Consider the following 27648-nt stretch of genomic DNA (forward strand, 5'->3'; position numbering starts at 1 on the left):
GACGGGCGCCGTGGGGAGTGGGAGACATGGTGGGAGGCGGGTGTGGGAGCTGGACAGGTGGATGGACACGGGCTCAGAGAAGGAGTTTTAATCCAGGGCTTGGACTGGTACAGCATTACTGGGGCATTCTCAGGCAGAGATTAAACAGTGTTGCAGGAACTGATTTGGGTAGAGGGGTGGCAAGAGGTGAAAATACACAGATTTCCTCAGGCTTCGTTGAAGCGAATTAAAAGATAAATGTCCAAGGGTAATAAATGTTTTAAAATAATGTGACTATGACCCCCAAGGAGGGACAAAGGTGGTGGGAGGAGCCAGAAAGCATCTTCACTCTGAATCCGGGTCTGAGGATCACACCTGGATATCCGAGGTCCAGCATGAGGCCCTATGGAACTTCTACCCACTTCCTGCTTGAAAAGCCAGAAATGGGATGGGACCGTGGAGAACGTCAGGGGAATCAGACCCTCGCCAACCAGCCGTCAGGCCTGGGTTGAGAGTGAAGACACACTTGCTCCAAAACCCTGCCCTAGAACTGAGGGGTATTAGGACACAGGCTCAAGGCTCATGAATTACAATGTGGGGAGCTCTAGGACAGCCAGTCTGGCACCAGACCCCTCCTCCGGCTCTAGAATGCAGCCTTCCCCCACCTCCCCCCAGGCTCTGAGGGCTCTGGACCTGGATGGCTGTGCCATGCTGGCCTCCAGGCCCAGCTCCACCATCACTGGGCTGAGCCCTCCATGGCCTGCACCCAGCGGATGGTGCGGGTCCGGCTCTCCTCCCAGGAGAACAGGGGCTCATAGCCAAAATGGCGCCGGGCCTTGTCGGTGCTGACGGTGAAGGTAGTGTTGGCCATAGCCAGCGTGTAGGGGTTGAGCAGGGGAGCATAGAGCAGCAGCGGCCGCAGCAGCCACTGCAGCAGGACATTGAGGGCAGCCAGAAACACCAGCAGCCAGTAGGGCAACAGTGGGCGGGTGCCCACCAGCCGGAGTCCACAGGGGCCCAGGACCTCCATGTTGAAGTCCTCATAGCTCTTGTAGGGTGAGTTGTCATAGCAGAAGTACACCTGGCCACCCATGAGTGCAGCTCGGTGCTCTAGCTCCCGGGCCACCAGCACGTGCATCCAGGCCACATTACCTGTAGGTCGGGGGGGGAGAGGGGGTGCCGAGGAGAGAACCGGGGGCAGATATGTCCTTGAGTGCCCTTGCAACCATGTAGATACTGCTCTGTTCTGGGCCAGGGCATGGACAAGCCACCCCATCCTTGGGCCCACGTAGATGCTGCCCACATAACTATGGCCCTGCTGAAGGCTGCTTTCTCCCAGGCTCCCGTAGCCATTTACTCTCCCAGGCCAGCCTATATGGATGCTATTCCTTCTTCTGTTAGTCCTGGGTAGATGCTCCCCCTCTCCTCTCCTGGGAAGATGCTGCTCACAAAACTGCAACCCTTTCCTCAGCCTATGACACGGTATTGATCTCAGCCTCCCCAACAGGCATGGACACTGTTTTGTCTGTGGCCCCTGCAGACGATGCCCACATATCATAGTCTGCTTTGGCCCATGTATAGACCATACTTTTTTAGCCAGAGTATAGAACAACCCCTCACCCCAGAACCATGTGGATCCTGCCCTGTTTTTTTAGCCTCCCCCAACGCCTAGCCCAGGCCTCACCCACGTAGACCCGGCCATGCTCCACAGAGGCTGGAATGGCCCGGAAGAGCCGACCCCCCAGGCGCAGGCCCTGGTAGTAGAAGTCCCTCATGATCTGGTGGCCTTCGCCGTAGATACCGGTGGGACGCAGGGCACATGTCACGAGGGGCAACCCCCCGAGGACCTGGGGGCAAAAGGCAGGCACTGCTAAGACCTAGGACCCGGTGGTTTGCCCTCTGCCCTGATCTCCTCAAGCTGGAGATGGAAGGAATCCAGGGCAGGATGCAAAGGAGCCCACAGTAAGAAACGAACAAAAAAACCAGGGGCTGCCCTGGTGGTCCAGTGGTTAAGACTCTGCCCTTCCACTGCAGGGGGCTGGGGTTCGATTCCCTGGTGGGGGAACTAAGATCCCGCATGCCGTGCAGTGCGGCCAAAAGGGAAAAAAAAAGAAAAGGAGCCCACAGGCCCTGGATCTGCCTCTGCCTGGCAGCCCTTTCCACCCCTGTCTCCTACATCTCATCTTCTCCAGTCTCACCTTCCTCCCATTGGCTTCCAGGACGAGCTGCTCAGCTAGGGCCTTGCTGCAAGGATAGGGGTGTCTGTGTACTGCTTCGTACGGGGTATTCTCATTGCCCCTAGTTGGGGGAGAGGGAAGATTCTTAATGCTGAGGGAAGATGGGGCCCTTGAAGTATTGGGGGAACCTCAGCTCACCTGTAAAAGGGCTGGCCTTTGATGTTGGGACCCACAACTTCCATGCTGCTTGTGTAGACCAGGAAGCGTGTTCCAGTCTGCACACAAGCCTCAATCACATTCCGCGTGCCTGGGGGAAGGCAGGGGTGTATCCAAGCTGAAGCTTCCTCCCCCTCTGCGTCTTTCCCCTCCCCATCCCAAAGCTGGATGAGGACACGTGCCTTCTTTCCCCAGGCCCAGGGAGAACCACAGCAGGTCAGTGAGGGCCGGCCTGCCATGACAGAGGCAGAAGTGTCCACAGGACAGATTGTCACAGGAGAATCACAGAGGTCAAGGTCAAAGAGGGGGGCAGGAAACAAGCAGCCAAGATCAGGCCATGTGCCTGGGAGTATTGAGGACATTGTCAGAACAGGTAGGGAGCATCTCACCCTGCACGTTGACCTCATGGATGGTCTCAGGACTGGTTTTCCCAAACACGTCTACCAGCCCAGCTGTGTGGATGACCACGTGGGCTCCGGCCACAGCTGCTGCCACCTCGTGGGCCTGGGTCACGTCCCCCTGGATGGCAGTCACCTGCACGGGCCCTGGGAGTGGGTAGGGGCAGCCAGAGGCAATGTCAGAGCTGAGGCCGTCAGCCAGCTGCTGGGTTCGGCCCACACCCTTGGAGCCACACTTTCCCAGTGTGACTCATTCATCCTATCCATTCGCACTGGAGAACATAACAGGCATCATCTTTTCCACAAGGAAGGGAGTCCACACCCTCCCCCACCCCCACCCCCACCCCGTCCCCACCAGTCACCTGTCTTCAACTCCTCCAGCCAGGGATCCAGGTGTAGGTCAAAGATGCGCAGCTCACGGAGCTGGGGTTCCTGCTGCAGCAGCATGCGGACCACATGTTCCCCCAGGAAGCCACAGCCACCTGTGACCAGGTACACCAGCTTCTGGGCTTGTGCAGGGTCTGCCATACCTGGCTGGGGAAAGAGACACTGGCTCGCCTGGGTTGTCAGCCACCAACTGCCCCAGCACCAGCGGCCCTGTGACTCCTAGGAGGGGCCCCTGGCTGAGTGGCCTGGAGCAGTGACCCAGGGGCCAGAGCTGTTTCTGGAGGCTGTAGCTGTCGGTGCAGTGGCCAGGCTACCTGCCCTTTGACCCTGCCGGCTGCAGTTACCGAGATAAGGGGGAGGGCTTGGCCTGCAGGAAGGGGTCAGGGTTTGAGGTGGAGGGAGAGGTTCTGGGACAGAAAACCAGAAAACGAAGGGTGGTTGGCAGGGAGCTGGGGAGGCAGGGTAGAGGAAGGCGAAAAGGGCTGGGACTGGGGGAAGGGACCCCTGGGCCCTGGCATCACCACTGCCTACCTGCAGCCACGGTCCCAGGCTACCCAAACCGGCCACCGGAGGCCGTCTTCTACAGGCTCCTGGGCCAACGACACACCGTCCCCTTCCGCTTGCTCCTCCTCCCTCCCGGCCCATTCCAGCAACAGAGACCAGCCCAGCCTCCACCTCTCCGCCCCCCCTACTCTTGCCACAGGGCACCCTCTGGTGGCCACTCCGGGCTGCACTGGCATCTGGTTCCAGCAAAACTTGGGCAAGGGGGTAGGGGAGTCAGAGCCTGCCGGGTGGGTGTGAGTAGGGGTTTCAGCCACAGAATGGAGCAGGCAGGGTGACCTCACTCCCGGTGCATGATATCAGTCTTTCCCTCTTGCTGGATTTCCCAGGAGGCCAGGAGGCCAGAAGCCCAGCAGCAGCTGTGGTTCTGGGAAGGGAAGGGGAGGCCTGACCTTGGCCCCACTCTGGCTGGCCTTGGCAGGGGATTTCTGGATGGCTCTTGCAGCCTGTCTACTGGCCCAGAGTGATGGTGGCCGAGTCTGCAGGTCTGGGATCTTGCCCGAAAGCCCCTCTACCCACCCCAAACGTCAGGCCACCTATTTCCGTGTCTTCACCTGCCCCACCCTCTGTCCTCAACCCCCATCCCACCCTGCTCTTCCCCAAAGATACTGACAAAGCACTTTTGTACAATAAAGTTTAATCACAATTATAAAAATGTGGCGTTGGGTTCGCGCTATTAACATATGTACAGTCCAGCCCAACAGGAAGGGCCCGCCCCCCACCATCCTGGCCTGGCAAAGCCGGAGCTTCCAGACACCAGGGTGGGAGGGTGACCCACAGGGTCTGGCAGGAACAGAAGACGAGGCAGGGTTCCAGGCACAGAGTCCCCAGGACTGAGGGCGCAGGGCCCCCTCCAGGGGGAGAACATGGCCACTGCCCCTAGAGACCCCTAAACTGGGGAGGGGTGCACGCAGGGCACAGAGGGGAAGCCCCCATTAACACAAAGCAAGGGGGCTATGCAGCCCCCCCCAAAACAGGATCTGTACAGGCCGGCACCCCAGGTTTCCACAGGAAACAGCTGCTGGCAGCTACAAAACATTTACAGCTTCTTCTCCGCAAAGAAAAAAAATCGGGGTGGGTGGGCAGGGGCAAGAAGGGAAGCGGAAGTTGCCTCAAGGGACTGAGGCTCCCTCGCTAGGCTCGGGGGCCCCCAACCCCACATTTGGAGATGGGGCATGTGGGCCCTGCTGAGCCCACTAAGGCTGGGCGGGCTGGGAGCTCAGGGCACCAAGGGGAATAAATAAGGGTGAGGGCACCAGTCCTGCCCCACCTCAGTTGAGGGAGCCGCGGCAGCTCTCGGTGCCGCACAGACAAGGGATCTTGTTGTCCTCCAGCGGGAACTTGTAGTCATAGGTGATCTCCTCATCCACGCCGATGGGCTGCTTGGAGTAGATCACGATCTTCTTCTGGGACTCGATGGTGATCACCTTGGCATAGCAGTTGGGCTATAGGAAGAGGGCAGTGAGTCACGGCCACCCCCTCGGCTCCTGCCCCGTCCGCTCCCCTCGACCCGGCCCCCTGCGCACCGTGCAGCAGTGGTTGATGAACCTCGCCAGGTTGCCACACTTGGTGGCGTCGATGATGGTGTCGTGGTCCACCCGGAACAGGTAGCTGCTGCCAATGCCCTCTTGCACGTAACGCTTCTCCCGCATGTCGGCCACCATCTAATAGAGGACAGGGTGCGATGGTCAGGGGGCTTCCCCTCAGCTTCCTGCCAGGCTAGGCCTGACCCCACCGGCCCCTGTGATGGGGGGTCCAGACAGTCTCCCAGCTGCCACCCTGGGAGCCTCACTGGCCTGTCCTGGATCCACAGCTCTCCCTCTGGCTCCCGCTACCCCAAGGCGCTGACTCCTGACTTTGCTCGAGGACCCCCACCCTCCCAATACCTTTGGCTGCCGTTATGACAAAGTCACCCACAGGACCCCAGGGAAGTCTGCACTGGCCACTGGGCAGGAGAAGCAGTCACTGTCTCCTCCTGGAGTGTCTGCCTGGCCCATGGGAGAGCCTGTGGGGACTGGGTGGGTTCCTTAGATGACAGTGGCCGTTTCACGGACTGAATCCTACTCATCCCTTCTCCCAGGACCCTCTCTCCAAAACAGGCGCCCACGGCCACTGCTGTCCACATCAGGGCCCACATTCTTGGGTGAGGAGGAGGACCTCATTTCCCAGAAAACAGGACGATAAACCCTCTGCACACTCCCCTTGGGTGAACTCACTCTCTTCCAGGGCTTCAACTGCCAGCTAAGTGGGGGGAACTCCTCCCAAACTTCCATCTCCAGCCAAATCCACCTCAGTGGAACTGCTGGGCGACACCCGGTAGATGTCCCCTGGTCACTACAACTTCACATGTCCTGACAGGAGCTCATCTTGACCACAAACCCGCTCCTCCTCGCTCCCTATCTCACTGGCAGCCCTACCTACTCCCAGCTGCTAAAGGCAGCACCGAGAAACCATCTCGCCTCGGCCCTCACCCTCATTTCCCAGAACCAACTCGTTGCCTGGTCCTGCCAGTTACCTTGGACACACAGACTCCTGCTACCTTGGACCCACTGCCTAGTCCAAGCCACCCCCGCCTTCGGCCGGGATCTCTGCAACAGCCCCACCCCGCCGTCTCAGCCTCCAGTTCTCTCTGCACGCTGCAGTCAGATGGAGCTTACTAACTTCCAAAGTCCTCTCCTGCTTAATGCTTCGCAGCAACTTTTCTCCTCTCACCATCGGTCCAAACTCATTAACGTGGCTCCCAAGCTCCGCAGCATCCGGCCTCCACCGGCCCCCTCCAGCCTCACGTTGCTGCCACTGGCCCTAGGTTTTCCAAGTGGCCATACTGACCTCCTTGCCCTAAGACCATCCTGCATCCAGGCCTTTGCATGTGCCGTCCTACAGTGGAGAGCACCCTTCCCCTCACCTGGGCCTGGGAGTTGCTCAGCATCCTTCAGCCCCTGGTTTAAACATCACTGTGCTCCCACCTCCCCTGCCTCCCTGAACACTGCCTTTCATATCAACCCAACACCATCCTTATGTTTCTTGCTGGATCATTAACATCTAGTTTACTAGTACCCATTACTAGTTTTTGAAGGAAGGAAGGGGATAAAAAGAAAAGCAGGTTTCACTGGCTAAGTCTCAGAGCCAGGAGGGACCCCGAGGGCCGGGTGGGTTCTCATGTTGGCATCCCAGGCTGCCATCAGGTCAGGCAGGGGCTGGGCGTGGGGCCTCACCTGGCGGATGTTCTGACCCACGTATTCGATGACCATCTCGTCAGCTGCGATGGGTTCCATGGCAAAGAGCCCCCACTCATGGATCCGGCTCCGGCCGAATCGGAGCTTCTTCTTCCGGAACTAGGGGGCAGAAGGCAGACTGTGCTGCTGGACGTCCCCCGCAACCTAGCTGCTGCTTGCCTCTCCTCAGACCTCCGGGGCAGGAGGGTGTTCTGGCCACTCGCCGCCGGCCCACCCCTAGGGGGCTCCACGACGCTGTCTTCCAGTGGCGCCCCTTCCCTCCTCAGTCCCCACTCCTCACCTTGAGCTGGTTTAACTTCAGCAGGTCGCTGTCCATGATGGCGGAGGTGCCGATGGCGCTCAGGAGCCGCCGCTGCTCAGAACGGCGCTCCGAAAGCACACGGTTAGTCCCCTGTGAGGTGCAGGCCAGGGAGGAGGTAAGTGACAGGAGAACTAACAGGAAGAAGATGCCGCCAGTGGGCAGGTACCAGGGCAGAGCCTCACCTGAGTGTCCGCTCCTTCCAGTTGCCGGGCCGAGACGGGGCACACGTCCAGGTACCTGTCCTTCTCCTTCTTGCTGATGGGGTAGTAGCCTTCGCTGCGGGCCGAGCCTGTCTGGTGCTCGCGGGGCCCATCCTGGGGCCGCCGCTTGCGTTTCGGAGTGCTCAGGTTGGTGAGTGCGGGGTGTTAAGGAAGAGAACGGGGTCCTCACCAGCCAGATCCCTGGGGCTCCGCTCCTCTCTCCCCCGCAGTCCCAGCCCAAGGAAAGGGCGACTGACCTTAGCTGGAGGTCCTGAGCATACTCAGTGTGAGGACAGAGAGATGGAGAGAAACATCTTAGACCCCACCTTTCCTGCCACAAAATCTCTGGGAGGCAGAAAAGAGGCAAGAAACAGAGAGCAATGGTGGCTTGGTAGCCAGGGGAGAAATAAATACCCAAGCTGAACGTGGCAGAGAACTGGACAGGGAAGGAGGCCAATGCAGACCCTAGGAATGATCTCAGGAGGACAGTGCCTGGCTGAGCGACCGCAGGGCAGCCCCCCACCCCGCCCCCCTGGGCCTGCCTCCCTGTCCCGAGAAGGCCAGCCTCCGGGGCTCAGGATATTGGTGTGATGGACCCAGTGGGTGTCGTTAAGCCAATCAGCCCCACTAGTCTGCTGCAGCAGCCGCTCGTATGTGAGCCGCAGGTAGCCCATGTCCTCCAAGTCCAGGCCCGAGTTCCAAATGTCATACAGGATGGTCATCTGCTCAAACTCGCTGCGGGGCTCGAAGGTGGGGGGGGGCGGGGGCGGGGGCGGCGGGGGCGGCCGCCGGCGCCGGGTGTGGGAGCGGAGGCTGCGCCGCCGGGTGGCCCCCTCGCCGTTGCTGCTGCTGCTGCTGCTGCTCTCCGATGACTCCGACTCCTCCTCCTCCTCCTCCTCCCCGTCCTCTTGCTGCTGCTGCTGCTGCTTTGGCTCCTCTGCCTCAGCCACTACCACCTCAGGGGCCTCCAGGATCTCATCTGCCGGGGAGCTGAAGAGGGCCGCAGGAGCAGGAACTGGCTCCAGGGGCCGAGGGGCCGGAGTGGAGGACGGCGGCTTGACGGCCAGGGCATAGTTGTGCTCCAGGAGGATGTGGCTGAGCAGGGGGCCCGGGCGGTCCACCTCGTCCAATGTCTCTGTGGCCTCTGAGTCGTCGCCAGTGGGCAGGGCGGGCAGCCCGCGTCGGGCTGGGGTCAGAGCCAGGTCGGCCAGCACGGCCAGGTCCACTTCTGTCCCTGGCTCAGCCTCCTCTTCCTCCGTGGAGCGGCATCGGCCTCCCGCCCGGCTCCGGCCTCCCCGGGACACCTCCTCGGGCCAGCTCTTGACCAGAGATGCATGGTCCAGGGGCAGGTTGCGAATGGTCCGCTCCACGGCCCGGGGGACTTTGCGGGAGGCGGGGCCGGGAGACTTGACCTGCGGTGGGGCAGCGGGGGGAGGCTCTGGGGCCGGCACCTCCTCCACCGCAGAGAAGGAGACGGTTTTCCGGCGTTTCTTGGGTGGGGGCAGCAGGGGGATGGGAGAGGAGGGGCGCTCGTCGGGGCGGGGGGCGGGGGGCGGGGGCCCAGCCGGTGGCTCTGGGGTTGGCTGGGGCACACTGGGGGGCGGTTCCTCCGTGGAACCTGGGGAGGGAAGCACACGGGGAAAAGGAGAGGGTCAGCTTCTCGGCCAAACGTCATCACAGATTTGCTACCAGCAAGAACCTGGCCAGCCTCCCTGGGAAGTCCACACCCCAGCTGCCCTCACTCCTCAGCTCCCCACAGACACTCCTGCCCTCACAGAACTTCTAGTCCGACGGAGACAATCACATGAAACACATGTGCAGCCTGATCTCTGAAGGGCGGGGGTAAGGGCTCAAAGGAAACAAACACTTGGACTCTAGTCTTTTTACCAAGACTGGCGGTGACAGAACCACATCCAACAACTAGACACAGAGATCAGACGACTTTTTGTCAGCTGCATTTTATAACCAGGATGCAGTTGTCCAGATCTGAATTAAAGCATCCATTATTTTGACTACAAACAATATTCTTTGTTCAGTGAGGTGAAAAAGATACAACGTATGAAACTGAATCTTTTTATTAAACTATTTTATAAAATTGCACTGTGGACCTGCCCAAGTGAGAAAGGGGTCAGGAAGTCTCCCCTCAAGAAGCTGAGGGTGGGGCTTCCCTGGTGGCGCAGTGCAGAAGAATCCGCCTGCCAATGCAGGGGTCATGGGTTCAATCCCTGGTCCAGCAAGATCCCACATGCCACAGAGCAACTAAGCCCGTGCGCCACAAAGACTGAGCCTGCACTCTAGAGCTCACGAGCCACAACTACTGAGCCCGCGTGATGCAAGTACTGAAGCCTGCGCACCTAGAGCCCGTGCTCTGCGACAAGAGAAGCCACCGCAATGAGAAGCCCACGCACCGCAATGAAGAGTAGCCTCTGCACGCCGCAACTAGAGAAAACCCGCGCGCTGCAACGAAGACACAACACAGCCAAAAATAAATAAATAAATAAATAAATAAATAAAAAGCAGCTGAGGGTGAAGCTGGGTCCCAAGGATGAGGAGCAGGCAGTGCTGTCTCTGCCCAGCTAACAGGGACAGGGAGCACATCATCCCTCCGTGGACACCCCCAAGGCTGCTGCTGAGTGCTGGGGTCTGAACATTGCTCAAGGCATGCATAGCCCTCCCCAGGGCCCAACCCTGTCCTGCAGACCTGACCCATCCCCATAACCGGTCCACAGCCTTGCCCTCTCATTCTAGGTTTTAGTCAGTCAAGGAGGCATGGCCTTTCAGGCCCCCGGCCCTTTGCTCACATGGTTCTCTTTGCTCACATGGTTCCCTTTGTTCACGTGGTTCCCTTTGTTCGGAATGCCTCTCTCCTTTCGCCCATCCAGAAAGCCCACACGCAGCTTTTGGACCCAGGTCAATGACACCACCTTTGTAAAGACTTCCCCAGTTTCCTCAGACATTGGTAACATCTTCCTCTCAGAACCAGAAGGCCGGTGGTTCTCAACTGCCATCTTCAAATTGGCTGCAGCAGATTAATAGCTAGAATTTTGTGCCAAGCACCAGTCCAAGCCTTTCACATACAGTAAGTACTCACTTAATTCTCACAACGACCCTATGAGGTGAGTACTATTATTAATGCTTCTTACAGATACGGAAGTCAAGGCAGAGAGACTGATAACCTGCCCAAAGTCACCCAGCTAGCAAGTGACAGGACGAGACCTGCATCCCAGGGCAGCCTGGGTTGAGTTTGGGGTCTTACCTACTGCCCGGCGCTGCTTTGGGCCTCCTAGCCTGGGACTCAGCGGCTACAGGTCTGGCCCTACCACCCACAGAGCTAAAGGGCAGCCAGCACCAGGCCTGGCCTGAGCAGGCAGTGATCAACATGTGTCCACTGCCTCAGCCGACACGCCCTCAGCCTCCTGTCTCCCGAGGGTCTGGACACCCCTGGGCTCTCAGCCAGGAGTAACCCACACTCTGAAGCTAGTGAGGTCCCAGGTGCCGGTCCCCGGTCCCCCAGGTCCTAGGAGTCCTCTCACATCCTCTCCTCTCCAGCACTTTGGGGCAGACCTCTCCTCTGATCCATCCTCCCAACCTAGCCCACTGGGCCCTCTGGAAGCCTGGCCCTTGAGAACAAATTCCACCCAGCCACCCCCGACTCAGCTTCTTCCCACAGACTTCCCTTTTGCTCCCCGTCCTGAAGGAAAGCTGGCAGGGCCTTTCATCATTTAGGGAGGCAACTTTCAGGTTACCTGCCCAGTCTACACAACTCGCAGAAGCCACTGTTTCTACAGCATGACCTACCCCACTCCCTCCCTGCCCCCCGGCCATCATTAACTGATGGCTAAATGACCCAAGCCAGCCCAACCAGAAACTTCCCTGAGGATAAGGTTCTAAGATAGGAGGGGGTGGGACTTCCTGGTGATCCAGTGGGTAAGACTCCACACTCCCAATGCAGGGGGCCCAGGTTCGAACCGTGGTCGGGAAACTAGATCCCACACGCATGCCGCAACTAAGAGTCCCCATGCTGCAACTAAGAAGCCCTCATGCCACAACTAGGAAGACCGCATGCCACAAGTAAAAGATCCCACATGCCGCAATGAAGATCCCATGTGCCACAACTAAGACCCGGTGCAGCCAAAATAAATAAATTAAAAAAAATAAATCTTTAAAAAAAAAAAAAGACAGGAGGAAGTCTGTCTGTGGGGGCAGACATCCTCTGATGGAATGGAGAAGCAGAGGAAGACCATTTGCAGGAGAGAGGGATGAATCAGAGGGGAAGACAGAAGAAAAGCAAGTCCTAAAGGTGACCAGGCCCCTGTCCCTGGGATCTACCAGACAAGCCCTCTCCTAGGCTCCTGCCATCGGGCCACACAGGCCTCTATCCAGTTATGTCCTTGGTAGCTCGGTTTTCCCTACCATTCTCTAAAAGCCAAGGGACCGGCCTTAATTTTCCTCTCCTCTCCCATCTCTGCCATCTACCTAAGGGACTCTGATAGCCCTCTTGTTTGCCAGATTCTCACATTCACTCATCCTCAGCTACCCTCCACCAGTCACACACCCGACCTTGTCACCCCCTCCATGTTGGACGGTGACACTCTGACCCCTACCCTCTGACCACAGTTCCCCAGGTCCTTTCAGTTCACTCCACTGTACCTGTTCAATTTCCCATCCTCTATCGCCCTGCCTTCTAGCCCATCACCCTCCCCTTAAATTAACTTCATTCTTTGTCGTGCCCAGACCACAGTGGCCCTTGCTTTGTCCTCTCCTTTCACGCTACTTTCCGCAGCCTTCCACCACTTCCACCCTGTAGACCCCTAACCCAGAATCCACCCAACCACCTGCCTTCTCTCCTCCTTCACCCCAAGCCCCGGCCTCAGCAGGGCTTCTGAGTTGCTGGCAATCCTAGTCAGCTTTCATCCTCACTCCCCACCCTCCTCATACTCCAGGCTTCTACTCCACTTATGCCCCCTCATGCTCAGAAATGTCCTGCCTTCCTACTGAAGAGAGGAAAAGGAGGCCTTCGGCTGAAACCCCACAACTCCCTGCTTCCCCATGTATGGAGAGATCTGTGTCCGACCTAGAGGGTCCATCCCCCCTTGGTGTGTTGCCCCAGCAAGTATTCCTCTCTCTCCTGGTCCATCCACCAGCTCCTTCGTCCCTTCAGTGTATGAACACACTCCAGTCTCACGTACTTTGAAAAGCTAACCCTCCACCAACCCTGCATTTTCTTGCTGTCTCTCCAATTCCAGTTGGGTAACCTTGAACAACTCACTAAGCCTCAAATTCCTCACCTGTAAAATGGGAGTAGCAAAGATGTTGTGAGGAGTAAATGAGAAAGTGAAATTTGCAACTTTGCAACATGCTAGGGCTGGCACATGGGATCTACTCAATTAACGTTAACTAGTATCATTAAGTACCACCCCTCAACTGTCTTCTTTTGCAAGAGTAGCTTACCCTTCCAAAAGACTGGTTATCTATCACCTGCCCTCACTCCTTAACACCCCCTAACTTGAGCCATGCTACTGAAATTGATAAGGTCACCAATGACCTCCTAACTGACGAATCCAACAGACGCTTTTCGTTTTGTGGCCTTCCAATACAGGCCACTCCCTCCTTTTGAAAACCCGAGCTCCCTGGTTTCCTTCCACCTCTCTGATCACTCCTTTTCAGCCTCCTCTGGCTCCACTCTGCCCCCCTATCTCTTTTAAGACAATTAAGGCTCTGGCCCCCTTCTCTCATTCCATACATCCTTCCAAGGTATACATAAGTGTATTCACACCCATACTTTCAAATACCTATCGCATTTCCAGCCTACTGTTTTCTAGAGCTTCAATCTTTTTTTTTTTAAACTTTTTATATTGGAATATAGTTGATTAACAATGTTGTGGTAGTTTCAGGTGTAGAGTTTCAGATCTATTGATCCAACAGCCCACTGACTGTTTCTACTTGGGAGGTCCCAGAGGAACACGAAACTTAACCCCAATTAAATGCATCAGCCTTCTTCCTAGTTCTGGTTCTCGAGTTACCTTTCCTGGTTAAGTAGTTTAACCAAGTGGTTCTACGTCCTAAATTTCTCTGAAACCCTCATCCCCACTTCCACTCCCTGTACCTCACTGTAACCACCCTGGCTTTGGTTCAGGCCCTTCGCTTACCTGCATCCTTTCAAACCGTCTCATGAGCTGCCCCACCTCCCTCCTGATCTCTTCCACAACCCTCCCCTTCCTGCGAGAATGGTCTTTCTGAAATGCAAATCTGATCACATCCCACTTTTTCTTCCTACCCAGAAAATGAAAGAGTACTGAGATTGCTGTCCCCTGACCTACGATTCCATCGGCTCTTCTGCCACCAATGGACTTCGGAGAGACTGAGAGGCGTCTTAGGATTAATCAGAACCTCGACTCCTTCTCTCACGGGTTCTGGGCCAGAACAGAGCGCCTCAGTGCTAGGAGGTCTTCCTGTGCTCACTGCCTATCTCAGACCATGGATTCTCAATAATGTTCGAGAGAGGTCTCTGGAAGGCCACACGCATCTTTGAAGCATAACTTGAAAACTGAGTTAATTCCACCATAAGAGCAACCTACTCCAAGTTACCACCATTGCTTGCCTTACTTCCTGCAAGAGCCTCTTAATCTCCCTGCAAAAACTCTGGCCCCTCTCCAAGTTTTCTCTGCACTGCATCTTTTCAAAACACAAATACAACTACGTCAGTCCATTGATGGCATTCCACTGCCCTCAAGATAAAGCCCAAATTCCTAGTGTGACTTACTCATTTTGCATGATCCAGCCCCTGCTCATCTCTCCAGTTTAGGCCACCCCAGCTCCCCCTCACTCTCAGCTCTCCAGAGGATTAGCTTTCTTTTTTGTCTTCCAACATGCCATTTACTCTGCCTTGGGGCCTTTGCACATGGTAATCACACCCTCCTGCCTGCTTTGGCTGGATTTCAGCCCAATGGTGCTTCAGCGGAGAAGACTTCCTCACAGATATGCTCAGGTTCTCAGAATATCCTGTACTTTTCTTTCATGGCTCTTACAGTTTGTAGTCACAGGTTTTCTTAAGTAAAGATTAAACTGTCTCTCCCCATAGACCGTAAGCATCATGACAGTGCAAACAGTGCCTACTGTGCATACCATCACATCCCCTGCACCCACTGTAAGGATTCAATAAATAAGTATCTATTGCCTGAAGGAACAGTTCACTCAGCAAGATACATTACTCGTGTGATATAAAACTGAATGTACAAATCCACAAAGGAAAGCAAAGACAGAATTAAGTTCTGAGTTTATGTTGTTAATAGTTATTATCTATCCAATTTGACCATTTAATCAGGTATATACTACACATTAAGGAAGAGGCTTAAGAAAAATTGGTAGGAGAAATTTACTAAGTTGGGAATTCTCTTTAACTTATTTGGGAAAAGATCATTCTGTTTTACTTTAGTAGCCAAACACCCTGGTCTAACTCTGAAAACTGTTTATGGCAGTGCAGTTTGAGTGTGTTAGGACATAAATGTTTCCAAGGGAGGAGTGACAGGAGATAGTGACTTCCATCCAATTCTGTACGTTTTCTAACAAAGTCACACACTTGCATACAATTAATAAACGTCAACCACACTGTTACCATGAAGACAGACATACACATACACAAAGACCACAACAACAGTTCCATACCACCTACCTGCAGGTCTTGCTGGAGACTTCTGTTCGGGGAGAGGTGTGACTGGGAAGTCTGCAACCCCTTCTGGCTCGGGCTCCTCCACAGGTGCTGACAGGGGCACGGGGACATCTCTGGGGGGTGATGATGCTGAGGGTATGGCTGCTGGCTGCTCCTCTTCCTCTTCTTCTTCAGAGGAGGACTCAGATGATGAGGAAGACGATGAGGAAGAAGATGAAGAAGATGAAGAAGATGAGGAGCTGGATGAGCTGCTGCTCTCAGAGTCCGATGTGCTATCATTCTCACCATCTGAGTCAGCATACAGAGAACACTTGGAGGACGAATCGCTTTCGTCGTCCTCGCCTGGAAATCCAGAAGGGGGAATCAGGCGAGGTGAGAAGACCCCTCACTTGGTCAAGCCGTGGGTTCATTCACTGACTCACTACTAGGGATGTGTTAGGCTCTGTGCTAGGTGCTGGGGATTCCTACCCTCAAGGAGTTGGAGAAGCACCCAATCTGTCCACAGTGTGATAAACTTCAGTATGAAGGGCTAGTGGAACAGGCAAAGGGAAGCCCTGGATTCTGCCTGGTTGATCAAGTCAGGGAAGGCATCCCTGTGAAGGAGATGCTGAAGTCAAGAAGGACAAGAAGGAGTCCGTCCAGCAGACATGGGGGCTGAGTGGGGAGGTCAAAGGTAAGAGAAGATGGTGCCCTTGCAGACTGGCAAGCAGCCTGCCCTAACCACCAAAGCTTTTCCCAAAGTGGGTCTTATAGACACTGCCTGGACAACAGACTCTGAAAAAGGATTCCAGGGTAAAATAAGCTTAGAAAACGTTACATGGTCTATGCCTCTGGGAGTGGTAATACACTGGAAGGGCTCTAAGAAATTAAGAATTTCAGAGTCTTGGAGGAACATAATCGAATAGGGGTCTGGAGAATGGCAGGATGAAGCTGAACAGATAAACAGGAGCTAGATCACAAATGGCCTAAAGCATCAGGTTGAGAAGTCAGCTTTGGAAGACAGGGAGCCAGGAAGAGACTTAATGGGGGAGAGTAACAGGGTCAGGTGTGCACTTTAGGAAAGATTCCATCAGCAGGCTGGAAAATGGATTGAAATGAGAGGGATGGAAACAGAAATGGGGAAAACAGTCAAAACTGCTGCAGAGGGCTTCCCAAGTGGTGCAGTGGTTGAGAATCCGCCTGCCAATGCAGGGGACACCGGTTTGATCCCTGGTCCGGGAAGATCCCACACGCCGTGGAGCAACTAAGCCCGTGCGCCACAACTACTAAGCCTGTGCTCTAGAGCCCACGTGCCACAACTACTGGAGCCCACGTGCCACAACTACTGAAGCCTGCACGCCTAGAGCCCGTGCTCCGCAACAAGAGAAGCCACCGCATGAGAAGCCCGCTCGCCACAACTAGAGAAAGCCCGCGCGCAGCAACAAAGACCCAACACAGACAAAAATAAATAAATAAATTAATTAAACAAACAAAAGAAAAAACTGCTGCAGACTCTGAGTGAGAAAGACAGGAGAGAAGGAACAAGGGAGGTGACAAATTCAAGAAACACTGAAGCGGTAAAATGGACAGGAATTGGTGACCAAGTGGATGTGTAGGGGTCTGCACCCCTCACTCTTAGCAGATGACCTAGCCCTCTGCTTTCCTGAGAGAGTGGCTCTCAGATCACCGTTCTCATGATTCTGGCCTCTGCTGAAATGGCACCTCTCGGAAGCATCCCTTCACCATCAGATGTAAAACAGTCCACCTTTCCCCGTTCCCTGACCCTGTCACTCCCTACCCCGTTACCCTAGTTCATCTTCTTCAAAGCAAGTATCTCTACTTGTGGTGCTACTATTTGTCCACTTGTACGTCAAGTCCCCGCCTCCCCCCCTTGACCAATCGCAAGCTCCAATAAGTCAGGGACCACATGTGTCTTGGTCATTGATATGTCCCTAACACCTAGAACGGTGCCTGGCACACGGGAGGGGCTCGATATCTATTTCTGAGCAAAGGAATAAAAGAGAGACTGAACCGTGTACTCAAGCCTCAATAAATGTGGAGGAACAGACAGGTGATCAACTGAAGAACAGAACTGTGTCTGGTGCCAACAGCTGCAGCGAGGGGAAGAAGGAGGCACAGCTCAGTGGCTGGGCCTTAACGGAAGAGCAGTGCCCAAAGGGGGAAAGGCACAGTGGGGCAGCAGGAGAATGCAGCCCCCTTATCTTGAGAAAATAAATGGGCTGTACTAGGTTGTCTTCAGGGGACAGCATGTTTCAGAGGTAAGCAGGAGGGAGTGTTCTGGGTATTGTCTACAGTGGGCCAAACGTTCCAAAGGATGGAGCTAAAAGGCAGTTGTTTTGGGGGAAGGCAAAGATGGCCAATCAGTCCAGCAGGCAGGTTACGTGGGCTCAGAAAGGGCTGGACAGGTGGCTGAGTCCCTCCTTCCCCAGAATTTGACTGTACTCTGTGCGTGCTTACCATCTGATGCCTCTGTCTCCTTCTTTGCAGCATCCATGGCTTCTTCATGCTCTTCATCGTCCTCATCTTCCTCCTCGTCCTCCTCATCCTTAAGGAAAGGGATAAAGGGGAATTAATAGAAGGACAACTGGTCCTCCAGGAAGCACAGCTACCAGGGCTCCAGCCCAGAAAGAAGCTGGCTATGGCGGCAGGAACTCAGGACGTAGGCTCTTGGCAGGGACCAGGTGCCTCAGCCCCTCACCTTCTCTGAGGAGGACTCCTGGGATGCCTCCTCCCCCTCGCTGTCCAGAGCAAAGGACTTGCGGTGCTTGCCCTGGGTCTTGCTTCGCTCTTCATCTCGTTTTGGGGGCTTGGTCCCCGGACGTCCTGGCTCTCCAACCTCCTTCTCTCGCTCAGCATCTAAGCCCAGATGAGTAGTGCAGTTTACCATCAGCAAGAGTAGCCCTATCCTGTGAAAGGAGCTCTGCACACATCATCACTGATCTTTCTCACAGTCCCATAACACAGACCTCATTTTACAGACAAGAAGTTGAAGCTCAGCAGAGAAACATAAAAACTGCACATTTTACTTCACATTTTATACAGTTTTAAACACACTGCACCCATTTTATCTTTCATCTTGTTCTGTGATGGGTGGAAGAGGGAGGTGATTTTGTTATGTCTGGCCCAAGAAAATAGTACTAAGGCCAACGGGTCTCCAGGGAAGCAGATCAGACTCAATAAGGAAGTTTCCCACCACGGAAGCTGTCAACCTATAGCTCAGACTTAGACAAACTGGTAGGAAGGGTGTAAGGGCGCTTAAGCATTAGATGGTAACCTTGGGTAGATAATCTGTTTTAACCTCGTGATTATTCCTCTCTTATGGGGAAAAAGTGAAACACAGAAAACTTACGGCAGCATACCAGAAATAAAAACCACAGCTAAGATCCAGGGATAACCCTACCTGAAGGTTCTCACATCTCAAAGAACTGCTTTACTGTAACCTGTGCCAAATCTTCACTTGGCTCCTTGCCCTCAAGACACCTTCACCCCTTCACCCCTGCCTCCTGCTTTCCTATCAGAATCGAAGCGGCCTTTTTCTTCCTTTCTGCTTCACCTGACCTCCCACTCACCATCTTCATCTTCCTCGGCGGGAGTAGAAGGCCGGGGCCTCTTTTCCTCACTGGCCTCGGAAATTTCCGAAGGCTCTTTTCGCTTTACCTGGGAGATGAAAAGAGATGGTGCCCTTTAAAACCCAAACACTCACGGTTCCCAAGCACCCTTACTCCAAGGAAGGGAAGCCCCCCTTCACCCCCTCTCCCCACGCAACTAGGCAAGATCACAATCCTGGGTACCTTGAAAGAAGGCAGCCGCAGAGCTCCTCGCAGTCCTGACCCAAAGGCGAAGGCTTCGATGCTGGCGGTACCCCCACTCTTGGCCCAGTCTACCAGGGACAGCAGGCCTGGCTCTTTGAGCTTTGTCTTCTCTTTATCCTCCTCCTTGGCTTGCTGTTTAGCTGCATTCTGGAATGGCTGCAGGCAGTAGGGGGACCAAGCTCCAGAACCCAGGCGCTCCCTCCTGCCTCAGAACTACTCCCAGGCCCCAGGAATACAGAAATGCATCTACTCACTTCTCCATCTGACACACATCTATGCCACACCTCCCTCGCACCAGCCCCTGTACAGGCATTTTCTTGAAAGTCCGCTCATTCAGTCCATCAATCTTATGAAGCTGCTACTATTATTCCCACGCTACAAATGGAGACCCTGCAGATTGATGCCCAGAGAGATTTAAGGGCTTCGTCCACCACAAGGAAGCAGTGGAACCAAGACAAAGCTCTCCTCTCAGACTCCTGCTTCTTCTACTGTTCTGTGCCCCCCAGCTCCCCTGGGCCCAGCTGTGCGTGCCACCGAGTGCCACAGTTTCTCTCTCCACTTGCCCCAATCACCTCTCTTCTCTATTCTGAGCTGTGTAGCCTGAAGAAACCGGAGGTCTATTCCCTCCAGTGGAGCCCCAGGTCTCCCCAGTCCCAGGCACTGGCCCTCACCTTGGCCTTCTCTTCCTTGCTCTCCCACCACTGGTCAAAGGCTCCAAAGGCCACATTCTCCACCATCTTGCGGTTGAGGTCTCGTTGCATGATGCTCTTCATCTCTTGGACTAGGGTGGCCAGCACACGGCCCACGGTGCCTGCCGATGGCAGGGCCTTGCCCTCTGCCAGCTCTGCGTCCTCCCTGGGAGGCAGCCGGGGCTCTTCTCCTGAGACTGAGGAGGAGGGCAGGGGCTCGGCTGCCATGGGCAAAGGCAGCTGGTAGGCCTCCCGGGAGTATGCCCCTCGGCCTTCTTGCCCTTGTGTGTACAGAGCATATGGTAGGCCATAGGCTGCCTCTTGTGGGGGTGGGAATGGGAGGAAGGCCTCCCCAAAAGCCCCACCAGGGGGACCAGCTGAGGCAGCGGTCAATCCTTTGCCCTGCCGCAGTTGGTGGAGCCGAGTTAACATCTGGGTCTGCATCTGGAAGGACATGGGCATCCCTCCCCACTGAGCCCCAAGTCGATCCATGAGCTCTAAGGAGTTCACAAAGTCATAGATGTGGGGGGGTGGTGGAGGAGGTGGGGGGTACTCGGGGGGCGGTGGCCCATCAGGTCGGGGTGGGAGGAGATAGGCAGGCTGGTGGGGAGGGTAAGCAAGCGGAAGGGAAGCCAGGTACGGAGGGGGAGGGGGAGGAGGAGGGGGAGGAGGGGGAGGTTGCTGGGGGGGTGTTGGGGCCGGAGGGGGTGAGCCGCCCCTGTCATCGTCGGAGATTTCCATGTCCTCTCCAGAAGAGCATGGAGAAGCCTGTAGGGGTGCAGAGGACGGTTACAGAAAGCTACTGCTTGCTCCTTGGGCTTTTCCTCAAATCTCTGTTCTCTTGCCTAGTTCCCTTCCTTCTCCCAACCCTGCCTCCTGGATCCCAGGGACTTCCCCAGGCTGACCCCAACCCAACCTCACCTGGTTCTGTCCATTGGCTTTGGGTGACTCCCGGGTAGCTCCTGGTTCCCCACTCCCTGTAGGTGCGACATCCTCAAAATTTGCCGGGGCTGGAGGGGGCGTGCAGGGCCCGTGACCTGACCCAGAAGGAACCTCGCTCCCTGTGTCCCTAGCCCCAGGGCCCGTGGTGCTGTTCTCTTCCTCTTCCTCGGTGTCAGAAGCCAGGAAAGAAAACTTGGAACGCTGCTCTTTCAACAACATCTCAATGCGGGAATCCAGGCTGCTGTGCTGAGCGAAGGGCACACTCTCATTGGTGGCCTCTGGGGCTGGAGAGCCGGAACGGGCAGGTGAGGCTGGGCGGGGGGAGGTCCGAGCTTCTTCCCTCTCAGGGCTGGGCCCCCCACCACCCCCGCCTCCACCAGGTTCTGGAGGCTCTGGGGGTGGAGCTTCTGAGGCAGGAGGCCGATAGTCCTGGTCAGCAGGCCGGTTGGGCTCAGGGGGCAAGTAGGAGGTGTAGGAAGGTGGGAAGCGCTCAGCCGTATTTTCGGCAAAAGGTGCCCCAGGGGGCTCCTCCCGAGTTGCCCGGCGGGGTGGGTAGGAAGCATGGCGTTGGTAGCGATTCCAGCTTTCATAATATGCTGGGTAGTTTGAGTCAGAACCACGAAAATGAGAGGATGAGGAAGAAGAGGACGATGAAGAGGACGAGGCCAACGAGGAGGAAGAGGAGGAGGATGCGGCGGTGGCTGCAGTGGTGGCGGAAACGGCTGCAGAGGTGGTCGTGGGGGCTGAAGACGCAGAGAAATGGCGGCGGGAAAAGGAATCTTGGTAGCTGTTCTCTGACCGCCGGGGCTTGAAGGAGGCTGAAGTGGTGCTGGAGAAAGCGTGCAGAGGAGTTAGCTGGGTTCAGCTCCGCATGCCCCAACCCCGCTGCCCCGCTGTCAGTACCCAAAACCCCTCTATGCTGCCCCCAAAGGAAGATCTACACGCTACTGGGTTCCTAGCTAGAGAGTAAATTCCCTGAGGACAGGGATTTGTTGGCCAGATCCAGAAAAACTAAGACAAATTACTCCCAACCCCTTCTTAGAGACTCTAGGTTTCTTCTTCCCAGTGGCAGCTCCCAGAATCTGGGGGTCCCAGGGGGTGTTTCCGCTGTACCTGCTGGAGTAGGCTGAATCCTGAGAGTAGGGGGTGCTGCCCCGAGACGTGTAGGGGGTTCCCTGGGAGGACTGTGGGGTGAACTGGCCGAAGGAAGATGGGGTGTCTTGTCGGCTGCTGGAGAAGCTCGTGTCCTGGGAGCAGGGGGTGCCATTGCCAGGAGTGCCCACCACAGCAGTGCCTGCTGGGAAGGCAGCTGTGTCGGAGGAGGAGCGGCGGCGGGATTCAGTCTGGAGGGAGAGAGTGGAGCAGGGAGAAAGGAAAAGAGATCAGGCACCATTTGACAATATGCCCTTCACCAAACCAAGAACCCCAATTCCCTGCTTTTGGAAAAAAGCTAGGCCTCTTTTCCTTGGCTCTTCCTATACTTAACAATGAACTCCAGAACCTCCCAAAGGCTGTTTCTGGCATCTAAGCACCGGGCCCATGTGGCCAGGGCTAAAGCAACCACAAGCTTCTCACCGTCTCAGTGGCTGCACCAGATCCTTGGAACTTCTCACTCAGGGCCTTGCCCCCAGTGGGCACCGTCTGAGGGGTGTAGGAGCCATTGACTATCAGTTCATAGTACTTCATTCGTTGTTGTCCTGGAGTGAGGAAAATGGGAACCCACAGTCAGATGGAGGAAACAACTCCTTTCTGATTTTGTGTCCCCACACTTGCTTCTCGGGCCTCAAGCTTCCTAAGATTTCTTGGAGTCTTGGGTTTGGGGCTTTCAGTTCTTCTACCTCATCTCTACCTAATAACTACTACAGACAATGTACTGGGTGACATTTCACAGTTTACAAAAATCCTTCTAACATGCGTTACTATGTTGGATGATCACCAGAAGCATCCGTACCCCTATTTTATTTTACAGGCTTAAAGAAAACTAACCTGCACAAAGTGGTAAAACTAGAATTCAAACCCAGTCGTCTGATGCTACATCCCACCACGCTCTTCATCCTATAAACTAAAGTTGCAAGATGGCAGCCTGAAGGCTAAACGCAGCCCACCGTTGTGTTTTATTTGCCCTACACAATCACTTAAACTATTGGCAAGGGCAAGGGAGGAATGCAACATTTAAAACCCAGGAGATTTCACACAAGAACCTAGATTTCTGGCTTTAAGAAAAACTGTCTATGTTAGTCCCCATTCCCACTTACAAACTGGCTAATGCCAACTAACAGCTGCCTCCTTCCGATGCCACTAGACAGTATGCCACGGTCCCCACCCCTCCCTACTGCTCCTCAGCACAGAAGCCGAGACTGCTTCACTCATCTATACAGGTCCCTAATTCTCAATCCAAAATTTCAAAACCTCGTGTTTTTAGAATTTGGTGTCAAAACCTGACATTAGGCTATTTACTATAGTTCTTATTCATCCTACCTAGTGTGACCCTTCATACATTTTCTTGCAAATACAATCATACACTAGACTAAAGGGTGCTGCCCCAACCCTGCCAAAGACAATACACAAAAAACCGTATCTGGGGACTTCTTTGGTGGTCCAGTGGTTAAGACTCCACGCTCCCAGTGCAGGGGGCCCGGGTTCGATCCGTGGTCAGGGAACTAGATCCCGCATGCTGCAACTAAGAGCCCGCCATGCCACAACTAAAGATCCTGCATGCTGCAAGGAAGATCCCACGTGCTGTAACTAAGACCCGGCAGCAGCCAAAATAAATAAATAAATAAGCAAATAAATAAATAAATGTTAAAAGAACAAAACAAACCAAAACCTGTATCTGTACCATAAACTCTCTATAAAATTCTGATGTCAGAAACACACCTGGCCCAAAGGTTTCAGATGAGAACTCATGAACCTGATCACCTGCCTGGCCCCAATAGGCATCTGCATGTACCATCTCTGCCAGAGCCCAACCATGGGCAGCAGGCGAGGGAGAACTCACCTTTGATGTCGAGCTGGGCATGGATGATGTTGCCCATGACGGAGGTAAGGTGGAGGTTTTTGACTGTTTCCTTGGCTCCCCGAGTGCTGGTGAAGAGCACACGGGCTAGGCCCAGGTGCTTGCGAGTACGGGGGTGAAGAAGGATCTCTACCTCTTCCACCTCACCATACTTTCGGCACATGTCCTTCAGGAAGGTCTCCCGCACGTTGTCATTCAGTCTTGCGAAAGTCACTTCTTTCAGTGGGATCTGTCCAATGTAGAATTCATCCAGCTGTGGAAAGGACAGTAGTTAAGTCCAGGGTCTCAATACTGACCACTGCTCCTTTGCCCTTTGGGAAATTTTAGTGAGATCCATGAGGCCAAGAGAGATAAACCTGGGAAACTACGAGGCAAGGGAATGGGGAAGGGGGTCCCAACAAGGGACACATCAGTCTTGACCCCTCTCTTCCCTGAATTCTTCTCATCACAGGATAATGACAAGAACCAGGAAAACAAACGCATAAACTGAAAACTAAACCTCCATGGAAAGAACTAGTTACATGGAAATAATTCACCAGTTCAGCTCTTACTAAATCATTACCAAGGACTGGGCACTAGAAATACAAAGATGTGAAAAAAAGAGATTCCTATTCAGAGGAATAGACAAGACAGACACACACAATCGCAACATGACAAAACAAGTGTCAGCAAAGGTGGAGACAGGGTGTTTGGGAGCCCAGAGAAGGAAACCTTTGTTCAGAGTAGAGGCAGGAAAGAATTCATAAAGATGGTGTCATTCAAACTGGGCTTTTCAGATAAACCGGAGTTCACCAAAATGACAGGACCTGTAGGGCAGAGAACTATAAAATAACGTGGCATTGCCTAGAAACTGCAAAGTGCGTGGTAGGACAGAACACAGGCATGCAGTATCGAGGCAGGAGATGAGGCTTGGTCAGATGAATAATCATACACACCAATGCACAAAAAACGTGGACTTGGCAGCAAAAGTAAAATAAAAGAACAGTAAAACCAGAGACAAATGACAGCAATAAAATGGAGAGGATAACGGAGGCGAGGAAGCCAGGGGAAATGAATACAAGTCTGTATTAAAGGAGTGGCAACAGAAATAGAAAAATTAAGGTAAAAAGAGATGTGTTTAGAAAAAAGAGTTAGCACAACTTGGTGACACATTAAAGACAGAAGAATCATAGGATGACTCCCAGGTTTCTAGCTTGTGCAGCTGAGTAGATAGTGTTGCCATTCATCAGTAAAAGGAAAATAGAAAGAAGAGCAGGACTAAGGGGGTGAAGATAATTGTTTTACATCTCTTGAGCTTGAGGTTTCTATGGCGCCTCCAGATGGAGCTGTCCCTCCACCAAGCGTATAAGTCTGGGGTTCAAAAGACTGATCTTGGCTCGGATCAGAGGTTTGGACGTCATCAACATTTCAGTAATAGTCAAAGTTGTGGGTGGGAAAGAGATTGTCCAGGACAAGTGTACAAAGTGAAAAGATAGGGATGAGAGGATGCCACAAGTGACTTATTTAAAAAGGAAAAATAATAAAGAATTAGAGAAAGAGACTAGGAACCACCAGTTTCCTAGGACCAGTGCTCCAAGGCCTGATGAGTCTCCTGCCTGGACAGGGACATGGGAATCCTCTGAGGAAACGAGACGGAGGAGGGGCGAGGAACAGAGGACTCCAGGGGTGGAGTCCCTGGTGTTGTCACTCCCCTTAACTGAGAAACTGGGGCGACACACAGGGCACTGTTTTGCTATGTGCTCTCTAGAAGTACACAGTGATAGGTGCAACAGCTAGACCTGTCTTCATCCTTCAGAAAGTTAACACCCCTGCTTGAGACACCTCACCTATATCTTTCTAGAAAATAAACACATCTCCTGTCCAGGACAACTCAGTCTCACAGTCTCAGAGATTATTAGATCTGGCTGTGATCCTTTCATTGGAAAACCCCCTTTTATTACACTACACTAAGACTGGATTACCAGGATGGATCCTCCACACCTCCAAGGGCCACCACACCAGGGGACTAGCAGACACGTACCTTAAACTTAGGGACTGGGAGGGAAAAGTCTCTGTTTTTGGACCTGACGTGGCAACGGGGGTCTTGGAGGTCTTCCACTGGTATATACTTTGAGTCCTAGGAAGAAAAGCAGAAACAGAAAGACAGCTCAAGATGAAATCAGTGTTGAGCTCTAGAGCCCATTTGGAGACCCATATGCAAAAGAGCTGGGTGCTGGCTGCCCACTTTAAAGAAGGCAGGCTATGGGTATGGGAGTTCTAGGTGCGGAACAGAGGTAACAGAGAACGGGGCTTGAGTTCCCTAGATGGTAAGGAAAAGCCTGGGGCACTCACGTTGACACTGAAGTGGATTCCATCGTATCGGTACACCTTTTGAGAAGGCCTGCGCAGGGCAGGGTCCAAGGCAGGATCCACGATGAGCTTGTAGTTCCTCCACTGGAAGCTCGGGGCCTTCTGCCCATCTCCCCCACCTTCCTGATCCATCTTTGCTCATTTACACTGTCAGGAAAGAGGAATATGCAAGGGGACTCAGGACTTAGGCCTGCCTCCTTTGCTGCCCCTCACCGACTAGCCCCGACTCCAGTTACCCCCATCACCCCAGTTTCCACACCTCACCATGACCCGAGGCTCCCCCAGATTTTCTCCCAAGTACCTTCTTTCACCACAACACCCCATTCTCTCTCCACCTCCCAACTCTCTCCTCAAGGCCCCAGGCCCATCTCGCGCCCCCTTACCTTCCCGCTCTCCCTAGCGCGCGCCCCACTTGGCCTCGGCACAAGACCCCTCCCCCGCCCCCTGGCAGGCCCCGCCCCCTCCCGCCTCCTCACCGGCCAGCGGCCCAGGCCAAGCCCGGCTCCGGCTCCCACACACCGGCTCCCGTCCCCGCGCCCCGATCCTCTGGCCAAGAGGTGGCACCTCTTCGGGGCGTTGGAAACACCGCGAGACCGAGCTCGAGACCCGGCTTCGGCCCCGAATCTGGGCGGGGGGTGGGGGGAACGCGCGCCGCTGCCCTCTCCTCCCGCCCCGGCGCGTTCTGCCCCCCCACCTCCGCGCACGCGCGGCGCGGCCCCACTCACCCGCTCGTGGCGAGCGGCTCCCCCTCCCCCCACCCCGCGCGGCACCTCAGCGGCGCGAGGCGGTGGCGGCGGCGGCGACAGCGCGAGACCCGGCCCCGCAGCGGTGGCGGTGGCGGCGCCCCCCCACCACCACCTCCCCGGCGCGCGCACCAAACACCACCGCCACCTGCGCGAGGCCCAACGGGCACAGCTTCTACATTCGCACTTTCGCCACGGGCGCCGCCGGGAGACCCACGGGGCCGAAGATAGCGGCTTCGCCTCGGCCGGCGCGCTGTAAGGCTCAAGAGTTGCAGCCCAGGGAGCCTGGAGATTGGCCGCATCCCCCGGAGAGTGGGCTTCACCACGGCTATCCAGCTGCTCTGGCCTGGGGTCCTTGACGAATCGGCGGCGACGAAAGCAGCGACTAATCCCTGAGGATAAGGGGGCGGGGCGGAGGGGAGGAGGCCAGCCAGAGCTGGGGAGATTTGAGTGGCGAGTTGAACAGGCGCAGATTCGTCAGGCGGGCGGGGCGAATCAGTAGACAGGATGCGCGCTCCTTTGCTCTCTAACCTGCCGCTTCCTCACGCGGCCAAAGGTCTGAGAGGCTGCAGATTCGCCACAAGTCCTGGCCTCAGCTGTTGCCTCCCTTTAACCGCCTTGGTGGAGTCAAGAAAATAATGCCGGGTTAGCCAAGCCCTGTTGGCAGAGTGGGCCACTTTTCCTGGATCTTCCTTACTAGCACAACTCAGAGGACTGCTCAATTCTGACCTGGGAGAAATGGCTACAGAGTCCGATGAGGATCTTCAGCCGAGTATAGAGAGGCCTGAATAATTCTGAGGAGGAGCCGGCCTAGCGAATCTGCGAATTCCTTCGTGGGCGGGGCCAAGGCGCCGCGCGCAGAGGGCGTGGTCAGCGTGTGGAGCCGGGCGTCGCGGGGGCGCTTCCTGTAGGACCCTCCGAAACCGGGGTGGGCTGGGAGCGGCGCCCGGGAGGTGGAAAAATACTACCAACA

General features: G+C 55.0%; 2 protein-coding genes across 8 annotated transcripts; both read right to left on the minus strand.

The window, feature by feature from the left end:
* Positions 1-73: 73 nt before the first annotated feature.
* Positions 74-3785, minus strand: HSD3B7 (hydroxy-delta-5-steroid dehydrogenase, 3 beta- and steroid delta-isomerase 7). 4 transcript variants are annotated; one of them, XM_060120631.1, is made up of 7 exons: positions 3689-3785; positions 3133-3304; positions 2762-2917; positions 2355-2463; positions 2178-2223; positions 1664-1826; positions 74-1131 (listed from the first exon to the last, which is right to left on the minus strand). In XM_060120631.1, exons 2-7 carry the CDS (start codon positions 3296-3298, stop codon positions 716-718), a joined length of 1056 nt encoding a protein of 351 aa, XP_059976614.1. In that variant the 5' UTR covers positions 3299-3304; positions 3689-3785; the 3' UTR covers positions 74-715. The 4 variants fall into 4 exon arrangements, with proteins under 4 accessions (XP_059976614.1, XP_059976611.1, XP_059976613.1 ...); XM_060120628.1 differs by having other exon boundaries at positions 2178-2277; XM_060120630.1 differs by having other exon boundaries at positions 2178-2277; positions 3133-3300; positions 3689-3772.
* Positions 3786-4379: 594 nt separating this feature from the next.
* Positions 4380-27648, minus strand: SETD1A (SET domain containing 1A, histone lysine methyltransferase). 4 transcript variants are annotated; one of them, XM_060077866.1, is made up of 19 exons: positions 26863-27648; positions 25915-26079; positions 25604-25699; positions 23566-23836; positions 22143-22264; positions 21681-21910; positions 20547-21396; positions 19608-20393; positions 18916-19092; positions 18694-18781; positions 17823-17980; positions 17582-17669; positions 15128-15466; positions 8039-9073; positions 7438-7610; positions 7235-7345; positions 6934-7053; positions 5245-5382; positions 4380-5163 (listed from the first exon to the last, which is right to left on the minus strand). In XM_060077866.1, exons 2-19 carry the CDS (start codon positions 26062-26064, stop codon positions 4990-4992), a joined length of 5106 nt encoding a protein of 1701 aa, XP_059933849.1. In that variant the 5' UTR covers positions 26065-26079; positions 26863-27648; the 3' UTR covers positions 4380-4989. The 4 variants fall into 4 exon arrangements, with proteins under 4 accessions (XP_059933849.1, XP_059933847.1, XP_059933850.1 ...); XM_060077864.1 differs by having other exon boundaries at positions 26824-27648; XM_060077867.1 differs by lacking the exon at positions 26863-27648 and adding an exon at positions 26658-26799.

This window comes from Mesoplodon densirostris, chromosome 16 (genome assembly GCF_025265405.1).
Source record: "Mesoplodon densirostris isolate mMesDen1 chromosome 16, mMesDen1 primary haplotype, whole genome shotgun sequence".
Classification (NCBI taxonomy): domain Eukaryota; kingdom Metazoa; phylum Chordata; class Mammalia; order Artiodactyla; family Ziphiidae; genus Mesoplodon; species Mesoplodon densirostris.

Bases quoted from the DNA above. Each gene is read 5' to 3' on its own strand.
- HSD3B7 (XM_060120628.1), bottom strand. From the start codon at position 3,298: ATGGCAGACCCTGCACAAGCCCAGAAGCTGGTGTACCTGGTCACAGGT. The intron at 2,464-2,761 runs GTGAGATGCTCC...GCCTTCCCCCAG, and splicing joins CCATGAGGTCAACGTGCAGG to GCACGCGGAATGTGATTGAG. The intron at 1,132-1,663 runs GTGAGGCCTGGG...CCCGACCTACAG, and splicing joins GCATGGCCGGGTCTACGTGG to GTAATGTGGCCTGGATGCAC.
- SETD1A (XM_060077866.1), bottom strand. From the start codon at position 26,064: ATGGATCAGGAAGGTGGGGGAGATGGGCAGAAGGCCCCGAGCTTCCAG. The intron at 7,611-8,038 runs ATATCCTGAGCC...AACACCCCGCAC, and splicing joins CCACTGGGTCCATCACACCA to TCACCAACCTGAGCACTCCG. The intron at 7,346-7,437 runs GTGAGGCTCTGC...TGCACCTCACAG, and splicing joins TGGAAGGAGCGGACACTCAG to GGGACTAACCGTGTGCTTTC.